General features: G+C 49.4%; 5 protein-coding genes across 5 annotated transcripts; 3 read left to right on the top strand and 2 right to left on the bottom strand.

Annotated features, from left to right (window-relative positions):
• Window positions 1-10: 10 nt before the first annotated feature.
• DEU56DRAFT_900789 (CHAT domain-containing protein) lies at window positions 11-4,701 on the bottom strand. Its single transcript, XM_041356526.1, has 8 exons — window positions 4,285-4,701; window positions 4,060-4,182; window positions 3,860-4,010; window positions 3,669-3,808; window positions 3,497-3,615; window positions 3,325-3,442; window positions 351-3,279; window positions 11-283 (listed from the first exon to the last, which is right to left on the bottom strand). Exons 1-7 carry the CDS (start codon window positions 4,412-4,414, stop codon window positions 359-361), a joined length of 3,702 nt encoding a protein of 1,233 aa, XP_041209756.1. The 5' UTR covers window positions 4,415-4,701; the 3' UTR covers window positions 11-283; window positions 351-358.
• Window positions 4,702-4,847: 146 nt separating this feature from the next.
• On the bottom strand, window positions 4,848-5,622 carry DEU56DRAFT_797388 (uncharacterized protein). The gene is made up of 4 exons (XM_041352941.1): window positions 5,585-5,622; window positions 5,325-5,531; window positions 5,093-5,266; window positions 4,848-5,035 (listed from the first exon to the last, which is right to left on the bottom strand). The coding sequence occupies exons 2-3, from the start codon at window positions 5,435-5,437 to the stop codon at window positions 5,161-5,163; spliced, it is 219 nt and encodes a 72-aa protein (XP_041209755.1). The 5' UTR covers window positions 5,438-5,531; window positions 5,585-5,622; the 3' UTR covers window positions 4,848-5,035; window positions 5,093-5,160.
• Window positions 5,623-8,397: 2,775 nt separating this feature from the next.
• DEU56DRAFT_734734 (uncharacterized protein) lies at window positions 8,398-13,402 on the top strand (the record flags this gene model as incomplete). The annotated part of the gene is made up of 6 exons (XM_041348401.1): window positions 8,398-9,657; window positions 9,716-10,247; window positions 10,297-10,835; window positions 10,893-12,156; window positions 12,289-12,557; window positions 12,611-13,402. The coding sequence occupies 6 exons, from the start codon at window positions 8,398-8,400 to the stop codon at window positions 13,400-13,402; spliced, it is 4,656 nt and encodes a 1,551-aa protein (XP_041209754.1).
• A 732-nt stretch (window positions 13,403-14,134) lies between these two features.
• DEU56DRAFT_283933 (uncharacterized protein) lies at window positions 14,135-15,681 on the top strand (the record flags this gene model as incomplete). Its single annotated transcript, XM_041345475.1, has 6 exons — window positions 14,135-14,803; window positions 14,855-14,896; window positions 14,949-15,146; window positions 15,205-15,255; window positions 15,305-15,409; window positions 15,464-15,681. Coding segments are annotated over 6 exons (1,230 nt in total), but the record flags the coding sequence as incomplete, so codon positions are not given.
• A 2,581-nt stretch (window positions 15,682-18,262) lies between these two features.
• Window positions 18,263-19,121, top strand: DEU56DRAFT_900785 (uncharacterized protein; the record flags this gene model as incomplete). The annotated part of the gene is made up of 4 exons (XM_041356525.1): window positions 18,263-18,328; window positions 18,379-18,483; window positions 18,539-18,938; window positions 19,021-19,121. The coding sequence occupies 3 exons, from the start codon at window positions 18,263-18,265 to the stop codon at window positions 18,704-18,706; spliced, it is 339 nt and encodes a 112-aa protein (XP_041209752.1). The 3' UTR covers window positions 18,707-18,938; window positions 19,021-19,121.
• Window positions 19,122-19,412: the final 291 nt, after the last annotated feature.

The raw sequence follows: 19,412 nt of genomic DNA, 5'->3' as shown, positions 1-19,412 counted from the left end.
TCCATCATATGTGTCATTGCACCATATTGTCTCGAGATCTTGATGATTTGGCTCGCTCGTACCCTGAGTGGTACATACATGAACCAATGATACAACTTGTTAACTTTATACTAATAGTGCATATTAGAAGGGGTCACGTGTGGTTCTGAGGCAACAGGCTGGGGAATACAAGTCGGAATTATGGGTGTACAAATCGGGGATCCGGGAGGTACCTATACAGTCTCAAAGTCTGAAATAGCGAAAAGAAAATATCTTGTTGGCAATAGGCTACGTGTAGGAATGGCTGGATGGTACAAGCGAAGTCGTCAGATTGTCTCAAAAACACTTTAATTAACAAGGTGGGGACGCACGAAATTGATTATATGCCAATATGCATGAACACGATGCGCTGTTCCAATGGCATGTCCTTGTCACTAGCCAACGACTGGACCGCTCGGTGCAACGCACGGGCAGCCCGCTTGGAATTCATCTTGCCATCTCCGCACAAATTCTTGTAGAATGCCTCGACTAGGCGCTGCACCGTACTATCGTTGACGCTCCATAATGTCCCAACTACGCTCTGCACACCAGCAAATTGTAGGCTAGCCGCCAGGTGTATGACTTCGTCAGGCGTATTGACATCACCTACTGCGGTTTCACAGGCAGAAAGAAAGGCAAATTCATGCCGAGACAGATCCATTTGCGCGATATCGAGGAGTGAAAGCGGTTGGTCGAGCATGAGAAAGGCCGAATTGAAGGGTTCTGTGTAGTTCTGTGTCCCGTGACACGAAAGATGAAGCCAGGTATTGTCTCGCAATGCATCCAACGCTCTCGATTTCGTTGCCTCAACGCTCGTTATTTTGGTGAAGGAAACAGTCGGAGGAGGGGGCAAAAGACTCCGCACCAATTCTAGTTCGGGCTCCACACACTCCAAAGTGAATGGATGACCAGCTGGGTGATTCTGACCGATGGCAGCAAAGGGCACTGACAGGGATCTGTCGTGACTGCTGCGAGCCCTGATCAGCGCGGTAAGTGATGGCGTGTATGAAGAGATATAGAGGTTCGAAAGCAACTGTCCGCCTTGCCTGTATGCGCCAGCAGCGTGCAACGGCAAAAAATTGAAGAAAGACGTCGGACACCACCATATCCGGGAACCTGGCGGTGCAAATCCGCCCAGATTGTCTACCACCGGGCTGACAACGTCGTCCCACAACTCCATCAAAGCTTTCATCAGCGCTGATTGGGTCCGTTTTGGAGAGGGCTTGGGAGTGGCTTCGGGAGCGGGGTTGGGAGCGGCCTGTGGTTGACTTGCCCGTTGGAGTTTGACCACCAAATGCTGGAGTTTCTCCAAATTGATGCGGAGTTTAATGTTGATCGGAGGTTGGTTGTGTGGAACAATGATGGCATCGCAAGACGACTTGCTTGCAACGAGCACGACAATAGGCCCATCACGAGCTGCATGTTGAAGATCGGAGAACAAGGGGGGAAGTAGAAAGCGAGAGAAGCCCTCGATATCGCGAATCTCTTCTACAACTCTATTCCAGTCCTCCACTAGACGTCGGTACCGACTTTCCTCTGCTTCTACATTGAATCTTGGGGTCCCTTCTGGAAGATTCGTAGGAGGCGCATCAAGGAGGGAGCCGAAGTGTCTGAATTTCTTCATCAGGGCCACTGCATGATCACCGAGATCTTGGAGGCCGTCAAGAGGCGTGCGTAGTCGTGTCATCTGGGTCCAAATGACAGTCCTACCTTGTTCCAACAACTCGACAGCGCGACAGGCATCACCACTACGAAGCGCACATGATGCAGCATCCACAGCAAGCGTATTGGGGAAGTCCTTCATGACATTGTGACGAGATGATACTGAAGCCGTCGCGGACATGTAAGCGTCCAGAAGCTGCATGGAAGTCGCATAAGCCTCTAGTTCAGTAGCATGTGATTGTTGAGCGGCATCGCGAACCCAGCGTAGACTTGTTTGCAGGCGAGGTAGCAAACCTCCAGAGACAAGATTTGCCGCTGCCTTGAGATGATACATGGCAGCAGCCGAACTGTCAATGTGTTCACCAGTGCCGTTAAGTCCCGATTGATGGAACAACATATAGACGTTAGCTAGCGATCCATGGACGATTAGTAGACGAGGATCATGTTGCGTCAAGAGAGTCAATGCACAGCGGAGATTCTCTTGTGACTCGTGGAGGTCTTCTCGATCGCGTCGGTGCTCGAAGCGGGTAGAGAGCAATCTCCCAAGGTTATTTAATGACGAGGACCGATCTGCGTGACCGACTGGACGTAAAGCCAGCGCGTCTCTGTCAAGCATGACAGCGTCATCCAAGTCTTGGTCATTGCCTCGGTGCTTGAAGCGGGCGGAGAGCACAGTCGCAAGGCTACTTAATGATATGGACCGATCTGGGTGACCGACTGGACGTAAAGCCAGCGCGTCTCTGTGAAGTATGACGGCGTCATCCAAGTCTTGGTCATTGCCTCGGTGCTTGAAGCGGGTGAAGAGCACAGTCGCAAGGTTAGTTAATGCCGTGGACCGATCTGGGTGACCGACTGGACGTAAAGCCAGCGCGTCCCTGAGAAGCATGACAGCGTCATCTAAGTCTTGCTCATTGCCTCGGTGCCCGAAGCGGATGGAGAGCACAGTCGCAATGTTACTTAATGATATGGACCGATCTGCGTGACCGACTGGTTGTAAAGCCAGCGCTTCCCTGTGAAGCATGAGGGCGTCATTCAAGTCTTGGCTATTGCCTCGACGCTGAAAGCGAGTGCACAAAATTCCGCCCAGATTACATAGTAATTGCCCTCGGCAAGCATGCGTAATGTGGTAGTATCGCAGTGCATCGTAATGAAGGGAGATCACTTCATCCAAGTCATGGGGGTCATCTCTCTGCAAGCACCGCTTTGCACGACCAGCGAGTTGATTCGGCGACAACGGAAGTATGGATGCAGCGGGCTTCATGTGCCCAATAACGTGTCCATCCATGCTTCCAGCTTGATGTTGAACAAATGTATCAATTGCAAGCAAAGCTGCTCTGTAAATGTGGCTGTTGGTGTGGCAAACCTCGAGGACTTCGCTCAGTGACTCTTCGGCCAAATCAGCATCTGTTTGAAATCCCCGTTTCGCAAAGCGAGACAGCAGAGAAATGGCAAGATGGAGCTGGGTCGTGGGTCGGTCAGGATGACCAGTAGGACGCAAAGCAAGGGCATCTTGAAAAAGACAGATGGGGATGTCGAGGTCGAGGTATGTTCCATTTACTTGGCAATTAACAAACTTTGCGGAAGCTAGATTGAATAGTGCTGCAGGGCGGCATGGATGATCTATGGCGCAGAGATCAGACGCACGTTCAAGGTGCGTTATGGATTGGTCGAGATCCGTAGTGTTCCGCGTCCTTCGGAATCGTGCGAGAAGGCGATGTCCGGCGTCTGTTAGCACTAACGCATTTATATCGCCGGACGTAGGCTACACATTACAAGCTCTCAGCATCAGCATATCAGACTGGCATTGATCACTAACGGCGGTAAGCGGTTCAAGAACTGCACCGTCGTTTTCATCAGATCGTCGCTGCTCCACTGTCATGAACAGCGAAGTACACGGGGATACGACTTTCGCCTGCTTGGGCTGAAAAACTATGGCTGTGATACTCGTCAACATCTGTTAGGCGTAACTTGCAACAGACGTTACTGACGACATGACTTTTCACTGCGATCCAATAATTCACCCACGGATATCTCGAATGTGCGGAGAACATCTCCATGACCGAGCACGGGACTCAGTTCAAATGAGGCATACACGCTGACCCGAACGAGAGAAGATGGTTCACATGGCCTAGAGTCTTTCTCAACGCCTGCAGGAAAGATGGGATCAAAGACAGCTTACAGAAGTATGGGCTCGTTCCATTCGACAACAGCCTGGTCTACGTGCACAGGCTTGTTGCTTGTTTGGAATTCGATATCGTGAGTCTTTACTATCACATGGAAGCCAGCGGGAATCCGTTGGAGACCAAGAGTTAGATCAGTCGCGCGAATGGCTTGGGAGAAGTCGTTAATTCATGCGACACTGAGTTTAATATCACATACCAGTAACGACGATCTGTTGCATTCCACTGAGGTGTGCCTCTCCCAAGTCTTGGGGGTGTTCTGGGTAGCTTGCCTCCTCACCCAAGGCTGGGAGGGTATTATCGAGTGAGTCTGGCATAGTGTCTGTGGCGAAACGAAACAGCAGAGCAATTAGGAGATAAAGTGTCGTCAGAATGGTTTTGGGAAATCATTAGTACACGTTGAATGAAGAAAGATGTCACATACTATTCACGTCGACTTGTAGCATTTCAGTGATCGCCAGGTTTGTCTCGGGGTCCTGGGGGCGTTCTAAATGGCTCGGTTCCTCCAAGGGTGGAGGGCGATCTTCCAGAGGATGTGGGACAAAGTTTGACATATGACTGAGGGACAGAAACTAACACTTGATGGTAGGATGTGTACTGGAGGCCACGAAACAATGCAGTACCTACAAAGTTCTGACGGATTATGAAGCTTTGAAGGAGGGAACCACAGCATGCACGTGGCATCCAAAACACGCTGCAATGCAGTTCACCGGGGCAAAAGCGGCTTGTAGCTCATTGAATTGCCTATAGATTCATTAATGAGCGTCAGACTTGTACAGCAAAGGTGCGTTGTAAATGCGCCGTTGATTGACGCAGCCAACACGAGGAGGCTGCGAGACTCGAGAACAGCACAGCATTCCAGGCTTCCACTTGCGTTAACCAAATTGTACAATGGAAGAATAATGTGATACTAGAATTTAGGGAGAATAAGCGTTACCTTGTAGATGATAGATATGGGCCTGTTCTCGATTCGTTTTCCCACGGTGTCCTTTACGCTCCTACTCGTTACTGACGTTGGCTTAATCCATCGCCGCAACGCGTCTGGGGAAGTGGTTTTTCGTTCAACTACAACCTGTGTGAGATGGTGTACGCTGCACATACTAGTAGGGTGCGCAGTGATTATTATAATACGGAATTAAACCATCTCCAACTGCGAGACAGTCAACTACAGCTGAGTAGTATCTATTCCATCAATTTTACATTTCTAATGTGTTTGCTGATGCACTTGTCAGAAACTTCGTGACAGCGCAAGAGAAAGAAACAAAATACCTGCAAGCTTAACACCAATGAAGATGCGTTTTCAGGCGACAGAGCAGTATGTCGTCAAGAATATACAAGGCCTGGAATTTCGTTGACGAAGAGTTGTGTGGACTCCATTTTGCGACTGCGCGACTCCTGATGAAGTGGTAACTGGTTTCAGCGTTCTTCTCCTTCTGCAAAATCTGACATACGTTCATTGTTTAGTATTTCAATCCCTTTACGATGAGGGCACAGCATGGTGCTTGTGGAGGAGATGCAGACAGAGAGTGTTTTGACAATAGCGCTGGCACTAGCAGAATGCTCCGCGTGAATGCCATTAATTTCCTCCGCTTTCTACGCAAACTGCTTCCCTCCTCCCGTACGGACGCAGTTCGTTATATTCGGAACAATAAGCCTCGTAACCCCTTGGACGTATGTTTCCTTTACTTGTTTGCTTCCCAGTTGACTTGATGGTTTCCTCGCAGTTCCCTGCTACAGCGCCCTTACCTCGTTCACATATAAACCCCCACGAGGACGTGAGTGGGGACTGCCATAATCACATATTTGACTTACATTTTATTTTATAGTCCCGACCCCCACCATCCCCACCCACTGCCCAATCCTGGTGGCCCATTCGGACAGGTCAGACATCACCGGCCATCGTCGAAGTTCCTCTCGCACAGGGTAAAGAGATTCGCGCGGCTCGTTTTCGGTCACTGTTCTGGATCTCACGCATCCATTTACAGCGGAATGCTTCAGCAGATGCTCCCGCCAAAGACGATGAATGGATTGCTTAGGAAGACTGCGTTTCTCCCCCTCCTTCGCCGAATCCCAATTCCCGACGGTTATCCACATCAGCAGGGCAGATCACAACCGGAGAACATGGAAGCAGCCGGGTGTGTTTCTGCTTTTAGATTGGCTTTGTGAATGGTACTATGATGAGCCTGTCCTGGACGATGATCTCCCCTTGCTAACTACCTACGTGTTGTTAAAATCTGCTCGTATGGACAGTGTATTTTATACATCTGTTCGTTGTATCCCTAAACCCTGAAATCAGCAAATCCACTGCGGAGGCACCGCGCCTCCCTACCCTATGTCTGCCCCATCGCACAATACAACGACAGCCGACACCTACCCTTATCTCATTTCTGCAAATGATGCCCACTGGCCCCATTTTCATCTCGTACCCTTCTCAAGACCTTCTCAGTCTACACGATGCATTATGGTGATCCCGCCTCCGCCTTAGCATGCTCTTCAAGTGCCCGTTCGTATTGGGCCAATCATGGTGATCCCGCCTTAGCCTCAGCATGCGGATGGCACCGAGAAAGCTGGCCCGCCCCTGCTGGTTGAAGACGAGGATGAGTGGAATGACGGGGATGGAGGAGATCTCGTAGTGGGTGAATATTGGGCGTAGGGTATCCTATTGCGCCTCTTGCTTCTTACTATATATTGTCACAGCTCTAACTTGTTACACGATCCCTGACTGCAATACTTATTGTGTCCTCATCACCTCAGTGTTGTTCCACAACATGTGAGTCGCCCGTCACACTAGCCTATAATGAAGGCGCGGACGGGATGAGATGAATGATTTTGTTCCGTTCGCTGGTCATGGCGAGCACTTGTTGTGTCGAAGTGCATCGCTCTCCCGTAGGTAGGGTGAGCCCGTTGCCACCGGACATGATCTTCCGCTTGATAACTACCATGGGCGTAAATGCGCTCGGTATAACGTTCGCCGTGTGGGTCCCAGTTTGAGGCACAGAGAAATGAGAACGATCAGATTTGCACCGCACTCAGCGTCATCATCTTCTGATGGCATTCTTACCCTAAGCTTTAAAGGGACAGTAGGTTTGATGAACGGATGAGTTACAAATCATATGCTATACAACGCACAGCAATGAAGGAGGGGAGATATAACGAGGTACGCCCATCAGGCCATCGATCTTCGTCCTTGCTTGCATCCTGGTAACGTGAATACCCTATCTGAGCATCCTGTGCTGATGATCTGACGATCAGGCAAAGTGCAGCAGCTTCAGAACGAGTCAAACTTCAAAATCGCTGAACGTCAGTCCTACAGCAAACAAGGACAGCTCACCGGACACACCCAGATAACTACCAGTTATGACCTTGGAGGGCCATCCACCATTGGTTTTTCCCTCGCCGGATGGCGATCATGGCGAGTACAAACATGTTTCATGCATTTCCTATTTCCCCAACGACAGGCAAATGATCAGCGGATCATGGGATAAGACCATTCGGCGATGGGACCTGCGGGATGGTATCGGTAAGGAAATTAAGGAAGCTCGGGAGGTTTGTGAAGATCGTATAAAAGCTGTGGGGGTATCAAGGGATGGCAGATGGGCTGTCACTGCTGCTGGTCGGCAGCTCAAAGTATGTGAGGTTGAGACGGGGATCGTGAGAACATTTCATGATGAAGACCCTGTTTGGTGGGCTCAGGTAAATTGCCGCATCACTGCCGCAACTTGCCGCACCCTACCGCACCACTGTCGCACCCATACTAAATCATAAGTACTACACTTATTTTCGGCCTGCACTGTTCTCGTGCACCAAATAAATGAACTAGGAGTGTTTCTCGTCCGACTCCTTAATTATCCACTTCACACTAATGCATTTGAGAGTCTGAATTCAGAGAACGATTTTGAGCATGTTGCGGCACGGATGCGGTACTGGGTGCGGCAGCTTCCAATCAAGGTGAGTCTTAGTATACTGTATATATATGAGACACTAACATTCAGACTGTCTACAGCACCCACCTCGCAACGGCCTGTCTCCCTTGACAAGCTCCATATTACCATGTGCACGTCGCACCACCCCTCAATGGCACAGCCACTAATATCGAGGGATGGGCATCGATCTTTGCAGTATCACGCTTATCATTGCATCTTGAGCGAGACTCGATGTTTGCCTGAATGCTGTTGTTATACAGCCCTAGTCGTAAGGATGATTTTGGTACGTGAAAGGACTTTAATTCGTGAATTCTGCTGATTGCATCATTGTATCTTCCAGAGTTTTATCCGTCAATTATTTCGGCGCGGGACGCCATGCGAGCGTGATACAACACAACCCAATACCACGGGTGTGACCCATAGTGCCAAGGAAGGTGCGTGACCTAATGGCTGCTCAGAGACCGGGCATCCTGAATCATGGCCTCCAGCCTCCGGTTGTAATCGCACAGAAACTGTGACTGCGCAATCTCTCACTGATACTCCCAATGAACATGTTCGTGTTGATGGTAAGCATTTTTCAGCCCTTCTCTTTCACTACGCCAATTCTTTATCTGATGACTTCAGTTACCGTCCGTGTTTTTGACACGCAAAATCAAAGGCTCGAGTCGCAGCACTATACCTCGAATGCTCACACCACTCCGACTGTACAACAACCACCCGCCCCATCACAGCTCGCACTTGCCAACCAACCACCACCAAATGAGGCGCGAGATCAGCCTCATGGAAATGTGCGATTTCCTATTGACGAGCCACATGGACGAAAGGCTACGCACACCTTTGCTGTCTCTGAACCAAGGGCACCTAAACCTCAGCCCCAGGTACCTACCAGTGGTAATACCGAGTGGGATGTCTGGCCTGACGGCCACATTGTGCGCACCTACTCGCATGAAGATGCCAAACGGCCCGAGGTCAACAATTTCCACGTCCACTGGGCTTGTGAGGGCGTAGGTGCTCCTCGACATAAAGGCTCACTCGATGCGTTACAGTGGCAAGACGGTGTGCGTAGTCGTAGACGTTGCCACGGTGTAATTATATGCACCAACCATGAATCCAAGGGTGGATCATGTGCCATTGTCATCCGCCCTACAACGACGAAGAAACTCATTACGAGGCAGCTTGAGACAACATGCTCGTGTGGTGCCATGCTCGTCCATAATCACTGCGGTATAATTTACGACCTTTTCAAATTTGCGGGCGGTGTGTGCTTCGTTCATCGTGGCTTTCACAACCACCTTCGCCCACCGCGACGATTGCATCTGACGAGAGTGGAATCGGATCTCTTCCAGCAAGTCATCGAGGAGCACCCCCGCATGGGCGCAACACAGCTTTTGATGGGCCGCCCAGGCATCAATGGACCCCAGGAGTCAATTGCGGTCATATCTCCAGTGCTTCTGAACACAGCCAGGGTGAACCTTGAGAGAAAAAAGGTTTTCGCGATGAGCCGAGGGAAGGACATTATTGCAGAGTTCACGGAGTTCCAGCGCCAGCATCCTAATTTCGTTATTTTCCACACCTTCGATCCCGTCGCAGTTGTCATCACGCAGTCACCCACCATGTTGTCGTTTCTTGTCAAGAATCACAGTAATGGCATTATATCTGATGCTGCCCATGGGTTTTGGGCTGAGCGTAATGATCTATTAATCATAAGCTCGGTCTTCAGTGATGCTCTGCAATGCTGGGTGCCAGGTGTAATGACGTGGTCGAATGGTGGCACCGAAGCACACTACCGTCATCATTTCCGTGCACTATTTGAAACAATGGCAGGGGAGTATGAAAGGCAGAACATTATTCTCACTGACGATCTTTTTGCGAATGTGAGTGCATGATGTCGAACGTAGTGACACCAATTCCTCACGAGTTCATTTTCTATAGGTCGTTGATTTCAGCCAGGCAGAGCGAGCAGGCTTCATCAATGCATATGTAGAATTCTGGATGGTTCGTGAAGATAATACTCGCCCAGCTGAAGAACTCGCAGAAGCTGCCAGGGGTCTACTGAAGGGCTGCCACCAACATTTTCGTGCACAGGTCACTCGTGTCAAAAAAATTAGTGGTGTCGTCCCTCCTGCACTTGCAGATGTGTTCGAAGACCGTGTGCTGCAGCTCCTGCAGTGTCAAGACCTTGCGACGTTCAAGTCTATCTCATCCTCTCTCATTCGTGACTACCCCAAGGCTGAGGACTGGTTGAACTGGTGGATGGCAGATGGGCGTGCTGAAATGTTGTTTGCTCCCTTTCGGCGCATGCCAGATAATCTCTGGTATAATCTCGAGGACACCACCAATGCGGAGGAGGCAATGCATTGGCGGATATACTGTGGCCTTGGCAAGTTTCATAGCTTCGTGGCTGGATTACATGCACTGCGAGCATTTTCTGAGTATTGGCAGCTGCAATTGGCTGGTAATTCTTGTGCGTGAATGCCCTCACAGACATATATGCTCACTAATCACTAACCCAGCTGGGATTCCTCTTTTCTACGGAAATATGCGGCAGTTCTGGCAGAAATGGAAAGCCGAGCTTGGCACTACACATCCTTCTCGTGCACCCGACAAGATCGCAGCCAAAAAACGAACTCGAAATGATGGTCGCCCCCCTGATACAGCTCGTCAATTACTCGGCAATCACTCTACCAATGGAGAGACCCTACATGACACATCATTGTCTCCGACGAAACGACCCCGCCTAAATGACATCAAACGAGCATCCTATAAGTGGTCTAACAACTCATGTTGGCTTGATACTTCACTCGAACTCCTTTTCGCTGCTGCCTCACGAGATTTCGAGACATCATTCAGCCCTCGAATGTCAGAGTTGACTGATGAAGACTCGCTTTCACTCCTCAGTCATGCCCTCAACGCTCGCACTGTGGTGCAAGGCCCCGATCCCTCAGCACCAGATGATATTGTTGGTATGTTGATTGTGCAGCGCGATAGTCTTAGAAAAGACCTCTTCGACAAGAATATAATCTCGGACGTAGACTCTTTCGAACCAATCTTTGTATGTAACGAAACGAACTATTGTGGTCACATCCTTAACAGAACACTTATGTTGCAGACTTGGTTAGGATCATTGCTCGACTATCCACGAAACTGTCCTATTAAATTCATGCATGGCTACTTCCATCTTCACATGATTGATGTTCGCTCATGCTCCGGTTCACTCTCTAACGAATCGACGTTCATGCAAGATCGGCACTGGCAAATTGTCCGCAAGCCTAGGACCGTCTTTCATCACCAATTGGGAAGATCTATGGCAGAGCAGTTTGACGGGGATGTGAGCAAATGGTTTCGACACTTAATCCAGGTCAAGAAGCCACCCGAGAAATCACGTTCCTGCTGGTGTGTATTGGATGGTGACGTGTTGTGCAACGGGGCAGCCACTTGTCTCAAATTTTGCTCACATATACCCGTCACATTAATAATTGAAAACGACGATCAAGACATCCAAGGGCATGATAACAACGGCTCATCGTGGCACTTCCCGCAGACGATTCGACCACTAGACGGAAAGGCAGAGGAGCGTCAAGGTGTTGTATATGATATTGTTGGGCGAGCATTCTTTAGTCCAGGCACCAGTCATTTCATTGCTCGTTATGCCACTCCCGACAAACGCATCTATGACTACGACGGGATAAAGTTTGGTGGTTATGCGACATTGGATAGGAAGGCAAAAACAACCACCCACGTCGCAGGCACACATCGCCTGATATCCCCACCCCCTCGATTCAACACTTGCGCTGTGATTTACCATCTTCGTGGAGGGACCGAAGCTCAACGATACTTTTCACGACACCAGATGGCATTAGCGCAGCAGATGTTGAACATCGAGTTTGTCAACGCACATAATGGCAGCCAGTTGACTGATAGCGAACTGTCAATACCCCGGGAAATTCAATTGCACGGTGACATTCTCCCGATTCCGTCAGATGAGCGGTTCTGGGCCCTGGATCAAACAAACTCGTCAAAATATGTGGACTATGTATCTCACAAACCCACCGTGGAAAGTTCATTGCCCCCCCCACCGATTTCACAGCCGAGACCACCGAAACGAAAGAGGGTACAGTTGAATGTCCTAGATAGCGATGATGATGAAATCCAGGAGGTCAAACCACCACCTCTATCCCAAGAATACGAGTTCTACTGTCGGTGTGGAAGCCGGGAACATGGAGATCTCCAGCAAGAGAGCGAAGTGGCAATTCAGTGTGATAACTGCGAGCGCTGGTCTCACGTAGCTTGCCAGAGGGATGGTCGGGCAAGTAACTTGACAAAAAAGCAGTCATTTTACTGTGATGCTCCTGACTGTGCGCCATATAGTGATCGTGTATCACTCTCGCAAATTAGACGGCCTGAGCGGTGAGTTTCTTTATTTGTTGCATCGAGATTCACAATGTTATATCGTCGTAGTATTTCCCGCCACGTCACGATTCCTATGGTGAAGCGCTTGTTGTAAGTTTGCCTAGATATTTATATAGTGAACGGGAACTCATCAATTATATGCAGACCAGGGAAGGGGGCACTAGCACGCCATGGCAAATACTGGTATCCTGTCAGGATAAAGTCATGTCAGCGTGTGTCTGGAAGTCTGAGGACATCGTTCACCGTCAAATGGTGGAGGCACTGTTCTTTCAAACTCGGTACCACTCAACCTCCAGGTGAGGTTGGCGAGGGAGATATAGTTGATGCTCTCTATGGAGATCGTAAACGTCGCCGCATGATCCGGGTGTGTAACTCTTGTGGGTATATGTCAGACTTTAACATATTCAAAAACCATAGCTCGGGAAATGGACTCACGCTCACGAAGTTCCCCAGCATGAGGATGTCATTGCAAACTTTAGGAATATACCCTACAGCATTAATATCGACGAAGCATTGGCTCCTCACACTCAACTCCTTACAGATATTCTTGAGCAGCCGGATCCTGTGAAAATGCGCGACACAGTCCCAGTTCTTGGATATCTCGCTGACCTGTCAGAGAAATCAGGTCGTAGGCACACTACAGTCCCGTATTGCGGTGATCTGTCACTCACAGACTGTGCTCATATTGCAAACTGGATTTACCGAAATGTCCCTGGTGCAGCTGAACGAATTATCAATTGGCTAAACTGTGCTACATATGCACATGCTTGCACTATCGTAGTTTCGAAGCGCAAGAAAAACTTACTCCAGGAGCCAGCCGAAAATATCCTCATTGAACGTCGCTCGTCAGGACCTGGCATGGACTCAGTTCCTACTCCGGAAGAGCGAGAAAACGCGATTCTCCAGGCTGCCTGGCTTGACCTCCAACTCAGCTATGATCTGACCTCGATGGACATAGACGTCGACTTGGAGTGTCTTGGCATACTGGAACAGCGGATGTTCGAGCTCTCGTTGGCTGCAGGAGCTGCAGGAAATGAACAATGGGGCAAAGATGCTGGTGCACACCAAGAGCGATGGAATCCCTATGAGGGCCTCCCTGAGCACTGGAATCATGGCGACCGAGATTCATACGCACCGGAATTTGAAGGAGAAGTAGACGTGCGTCATCATCGCTTTTCATCGCGGATCAGTCTGACATGGTTCGACTAATAGTGCGGACCGAACTTTAGCGAGGGAAGTGAGCCTGACATAGTTAAGAAAGAGAAACACACCAAAAAAACCAAACCGCGGCCACGACCAAGGAAGATACACAAGGCTTCATAGGCTGGGGCCTCGTAGCAGTAGTTTGTACTCTGAAATGAACGAGACTCAGTTTGCAAGGACAAAAGGCCACACAAATATGACATACATACCTTAAAGCCCCGGTATCCGTTTGCACAGGTTGCTGCAGAACGTGGTCGAGGAGATGTGTGACAGTGAAGTCAGGCAAGGCATGCAACCAGCAAAGACAGGTGTTGAATGATAAGCGGAGGCATCGAGGTGCCAAACCTGACAGGCGCGAGCCTGTGTGAGGGGTCGTTGAGTCTTCTCACCAAGTTTCGCGCAGCTGCTCATAACGGTGCTGCAAGTGGACTTGATAAGAAGGGTGGTTTGGTGTCGGTGCAGTGGTGCGGTAGTGCACAGCCACTGCCGCACCACTGCCGCATCACTACCGCATCACTGCCGCACCACTACCGCATCACTGCCGCACCCATCAAGTACATATATCACTGTAGTACCACTGTTAGCCCTACACAAACACCTGGAATATTGTATTACTTATTCTTAAATCATATTTCAGACAGTTGCGTACGACATAGACGCATTTAAGAGGCATATAAGACATTGTTGAGTAGGGTGCAGCAGGGTGCGGCACAGATGCGGCAATTTCCTAAGGCCCCTGTTTGGTGCATCGACATCTCAGCAGACAGCACACTGCTGGCGGGTGCATCGTTTGGTTCTACAGCACGGATATGGAGCCTGGACACAAGCGAACTCGTCGCTGGTCCATTCGAATTCAGCGATGATATTTCTGGCGTACAAGCACTTCGATTCTCGGCAAACTCAAGGAAGCTGGCGGTGTTGTCAAATCAGGCGCAGTGTCTTCAGGTGTGGGACGTTCAAGCACAGAACTTGAAAGTCACTAGATCTAGAGGAAAATCTACTCTTGAACGTTGTTGGGTCTCTTTGCCGGTATTCTGGACAAAAAAAGACCAATCCATCATAGCTGCGTTCAGCTTCACGGATGACCCCGCATCGACGATCCATGAATTTGACGCGTCGACGTTGGAGACTGTCGGAGATTCCTTCCAAGGGCACACCAAGAAGATAACCGGTCTAGCGCTCTCTTTTGATTGTGCCCTTCTCGCCAGTGCTTCTCTCGATGGCACCATCAAGCTCTGGTCCTTCGAGTCCCGCCAGCTCCTTGCTTCATTCAATGTCCAAAATCCCTTCGCCCTCATCCTCTCGCCGGATTCACGCAAATTGGCTTACGCGCCCTGGGGTGTACCAAAGATTCGTGTGTGCAAAATTCCAGCCAATGTCATTGCTAGGATCAGCCATGCAAAAGAGGCACAGTATTCGCCACATGGATTTATCGTTTATGTGCTAAAAAACTTACAGATCAAGAAACCTGGACGTTCACGCCTCACTCGTCTACTCAATGTACGTTGTCCTGCTTTTTTTCTCACTTACACCTCACCATCCTTCATTATAGTCCAATACAATTCGTCGTACCATGCGCAGAAAATCAGTGACGGTGCCTGTTAAATCTCCCATTTCCCGCCCGCAAATTCCCCTGCCTATTGCAAGGGACCCGCATGCTTTCCTTCGTTTTCTGCGCAAACTCGTTTCCTCCTCACACACTAACGTGGTTCATCCAATTCACACCGATGAGCCTCGTAATCGCTTGGATGTGTGTTTCCTTTCTCTGTTTTTTTTTCTTCGCAGTTGAGTTAACGATTCCTTCGCAGTTCCCTGCTACAGTGCCCCTACCTCATTCACATATAAATCCCCACAAGAATGTAAGTGGGACTGCCATAATCACATATTCGACTTATATTTGCTTTCTAGTCCCGATCCCCACCAGCACCACCCACCACCAAATCATGGTGGCCCATTTGGAAAGGTCAGACATTGCCAGCTATCATCAACGTTCCTCTCGCACAGGGTAAAGAGGTTCGCACGTGTCATTTTCGGTCACTTTTTTACATCTCACGCATCGATTTACAGTGGAACGCTGCAGCAGATGTTCCCAGCAAAGATGATAAATGGATTCGTGATGAAGATTATGTTTCTCCCCCTCCTTCACTGAATCTCGATTCACGACAGCCACCCACAGGAGGGCAGATCAACAGTGGAGAGCATGGCAGCGGTCGATTGTGTTTCTGCTTTTAGACAGATTTCGAACGTGTTTACTCAGTTATATGGTATGTAATTGTTGCTCGTCGCATGTGTTGTACTATCAGGACTGTTATCGAACCCGTGGTCACTAAGCCCTAGAGCGCAGGGCTTATCAACACACATCCCTGATGGTCGGTTCTCTCGACTCTACTACATTGGTCTAAAGCGTCGCAAGTTACAGAAGTGTTTTTACAGCAATCTACACTGAAAGAAACAATGCGAGGACCTCCTATAAGTGTCAAGTGTCCAAACGGTTGCAATATGAAGGTCGAGATCTTCTGCATAGTCATAATTGCAGAGGGGGGCGCCTGAGAGGATGAGCTCCTTTGGTATTCGTCCGGTCAGCCTGATTCTTTGATGCATGACTGAAATATCCCTCAGCGCCATTGTGGCAATCACTCCGCAGGAAATGAATGTTGAAACACAGTGGACACTTGCTGTTTGGGTCGACATTTTTGCCAATCTCGTATTTATTATCATCTGATGCATATGTGTTGTGGTTCATACCTTGATCCTCTCGACTTGTACACATGTCATATCCGATGCAGCAAAAGCCCGCTTCGCAAGTCGTATCATTATGTCTCCCAGTACAACTGGCACACGACACTCGACAACAAGATAATCCTCCGTGGTGACAACAGATTCAACAGAGAACGCTGGATCGTCACTACCATCTAAGTACTCCGAAACAGCATCCACCTCGACGCCTGCGATGCTTCCCTGTCGCTCGGGAAGATACGATGGCACGATTTTGACACGGTGCGGACCATACCAAAGTTGTAGAAAAGGCACTGTATGCGGCGACAGAGCTTGCGATCGGTGGTGTACGAAAGATCGGGCCGGAAAGGTTGGGCGGGTTTGATGTGAACTAGGGTGGATTTAAAAGGGACGGGCTGTACGACGCACAGCTTTCATAAGAAGGGTGGGTATAAAGAGGTGGTATACACCCATCAACCAGGTGATCGCTCTTCATCCTTGCTATAGCGGTATCCTGGTAACGTGAATATCCTATCTGAGCATCCTGCGCTGATAACCTGACGATTGGCGTACGCAGGCAGAGTGCGGCGGCTCTCGAGACTTGAAAAAAAAACTTGGCAACGTCAGACCTACAGCACACGAGGACAACTCACCGAACGTAATCGTCGTACTTGTCAACCTCTCTGCGGATACAACCATCATGGCTTCCAGCTCGAAACAGCCCGGCAAAGCAGGAAACAAATCGATTCTGACACCGGTCATGACCTTGGAAGGTCATCAACCATACGTTATTACCACGTCGGATGACAAGCCTGAGCTTCTCGAGTTCAAAAATATTTCGTGCATTTCCTATTTCCCCAACGGCAAGCAAATTATCAGCGGATCACGGGATAAGACCATTCGGCGATGGGACCTGCGGGAGGGTAAAGAAATTGAGGAGGTTCGGGAGGTTTCTGAGAATGAGACAACCACAGTGCTAGTGGGGGTATCAATGGATGACCGATGGATTGTCACTGCTCTCGGTGATCGGAAGCTCAAAGTCTGCGAGGTTGAGACGGGGATCGTGAGAACATTTCAGGATGAAGACCACCTTTGGCGCATTGATATCTCCGCGGATAGCACGCTACTGGCGGGTTTGACCGGTTTCTCGTTCGATACTTCGGTGCGGATATGGAGCTTGGACACAGGCGAACTAGTGGCTGGTCCATTCATATTCAGCGATGATTACGGTGGCTCACCAGTATTTCGATTCTCGGAAAACTCGAAGAAGCTGGCGGTGTCGTTATATCTAGGGCGGTGCCTTCAGGTGTGGGATATCCAAGCACAAAAATTGGATGTCACTAGAGGGAGATCAAAAACCTCCCATGACAGTTTCGGGTTCTCTGTACCGGTATTCTGGACCACAAAAGACAAATCTATTGTAACTGCATTCAGCTTCACGGATGCCCGCGCCACGACAATCTATGAATTTGATGCCTTGACGCTGGAAACTGTCGGAGATTCCTTCGAAGGGCACACCAACACAATCCACGACTTATCACTCTCACTTGATTGTGTTCTGCTCGCAAGTGCTTCCCACGACAACATCAAGCTCTGGTCCTTCGAATCCCGCCAGCTACTCGCTTCATTCGACATCCAATATCCCATCGCCATCATCCTCTCACCTGATTCACGCCAACTGGCTTACACGACCAATGATGAACCAAAGATCCACATATGCAACATTCCACCCAACATCCTCGTTAGTGTCGGAATTGCCGAGAAGGCGCAGCCTAGTGTACGTATTCACCTGCATAGATTCATCATTTACGTGCTAAAATCTCTTACAGACCAGTAAACCTAAACGTCCACACCTCGCTAATATGCTCAATGTAGGTTGTCCAGCTCTTCTACTCACAACGCCACTCCACTTTTATTACAGTCCGACGCAACACGTCGTACAGTGCGCCGTCAACCAGTGATATTGCCTGTTATATCTCCCATCCACCGCCCGCCAACATCTCTGCCTACAAGGAACACAGGTTTTCCCCGCTTTCTGCGCAAACTGCTTCCCTCCTCCCGTACGGACGCAGTTGGTCCTATTCAGAACAATCAGCCTCGTAACCCCCTGGACGTATGTTTCCTTTATTTGTTTTCTTCCCAGTTGACTTGATGGTTCCCTCGCAGTTCCCTGCTACAGCGCCCCTACCTCGCTCACATATGAATCCCTACGAGAACGTGAGTGGAGACTGCCATAATCACATATTTGACTTACATTTTCTTTCTAGTCCCGACCCCCACCAGCACCACCCACCATCAAATCATGGTGGCCCATTCGGAAAGGCCAAACATCACCTGCCATCGTCGATGTTCCTCTCGCACAGGGTAAAGAGGTTCGCGCGGCTCATTTTCGGTCACTGTTTCTAGATCTCACGCATCCTTTTACAGCGGAACGCTGCAGCAGATGCTCCCGCTAAAGATGATGGATGGATTCGTGATGAAGACTATGTTTCTTCCCCTACTTCACCGAATCCCGATGCACAACGGCTATCCACATCGGCAGGGCAGACCACATCCGGAGAACATGGAAGCAGCCGGGTGTGTTTCTGCTTTTAGATTGGTTTTGCGAACGGTAATATGATGAGCCCATCGTGGACGATTATATTCCCTTGCTAACTACGCGTTGTTACAATTCCTGCTGTGCAAAGTGTATTTTACAGATAGAAGGGCATGTCAGGTACAAAAGACTGGATGGCGCTTCAACACAGGAACGTTGAGTCGCAGACGAGCCGGAATGAAATAGAATGTATATCGAGTCTGATACATCCATTTACATTGGAACGCTGCAGTGGGTGCTCCCGCAAAGATGATGACTTAACGCATAATGAAGACCATCATGATGTTCCTTCTACCCCTTTTCACCGAATCACGAATCAGGAATCACGACAGCCATCCACATCAGGGCATACCGGAATCAATGTCGGAGAGCATCGAAGGTTGTGTTTTCTGCCTGTAGACTGGTTTTGACCGCGTTCTACGGGTATTTCGATTTTACTGTATCAATCGTTGTTGCTTGTCGTATGCGTTGTCTTAATGAACTCTTGAAGGGTGTCGAATTCATGGTCACCACACACTTTTCTTTTCTGGCTTGCTTCTCGGGCCGGCAGTTGTCTGTTTTTGAATTCATAGGCAGCGTGGTGCCTTCGTGGATGCGACTGAGGATGACAACGGCGACTTCGTACATGATGGGACAATGTTAAAGTTGAATGGCTGCTTGCTGGGTTGCCGGACATTATGATCAGTTGTACTTTCAAATAATAAC

This window comes from Suillus clintonianus (genome assembly GCF_016758775.1).
Source record: "Suillus clintonianus strain FC179 chromosome Unknown DEU56scaffold_26, whole genome shotgun sequence".
NCBI lineage: Eukaryota > Fungi > Basidiomycota > Agaricomycetes > Boletales > Suillaceae > Suillus > Suillus clintonianus.
Note: the sequence above shows the minus strand (reverse complement) of the source record. Positions and strands in the feature narration are given on the sequence as shown.

Excerpts from the sequence above, each read along its gene's own strand:
- DEU56DRAFT_900789 (XM_041356526.1), bottom strand. The coding sequence starts at position 4,414 with ATGTCAAACTTTGTCCCACATCCTCTGGAAGATCGCCCTCCACCCTTG. Across the intron at positions 4,183-4,284 it reads GCTACAAGTCGACGTGAATA|ACACTATGCCAGACTCACTC; the intron begins GTATGTGACATC and ends GTTTCGCCACAG. Across the intron at positions 3,280-3,324 it reads ATCCATAACGCACCTTGAAC|CACTATTCAATCTAGCTTCC; the intron begins GTGCGTCTGATC and ends GCCGCCCTGCAG.
- DEU56DRAFT_797388 (XM_041352941.1), bottom strand. The coding sequence starts at position 5,437 with ATGGCATTCACGCGGAGCATTCTGCTAGTGCCAGCGCTATTGTCAAAA. Across the intron at positions 5,267-5,324 it reads ATCGTAAAGGGATTGAAATA|CACTTCATCAGGAGTCGCGC; the intron begins CTAAACAATGAA and ends GAAACCAGTTAC.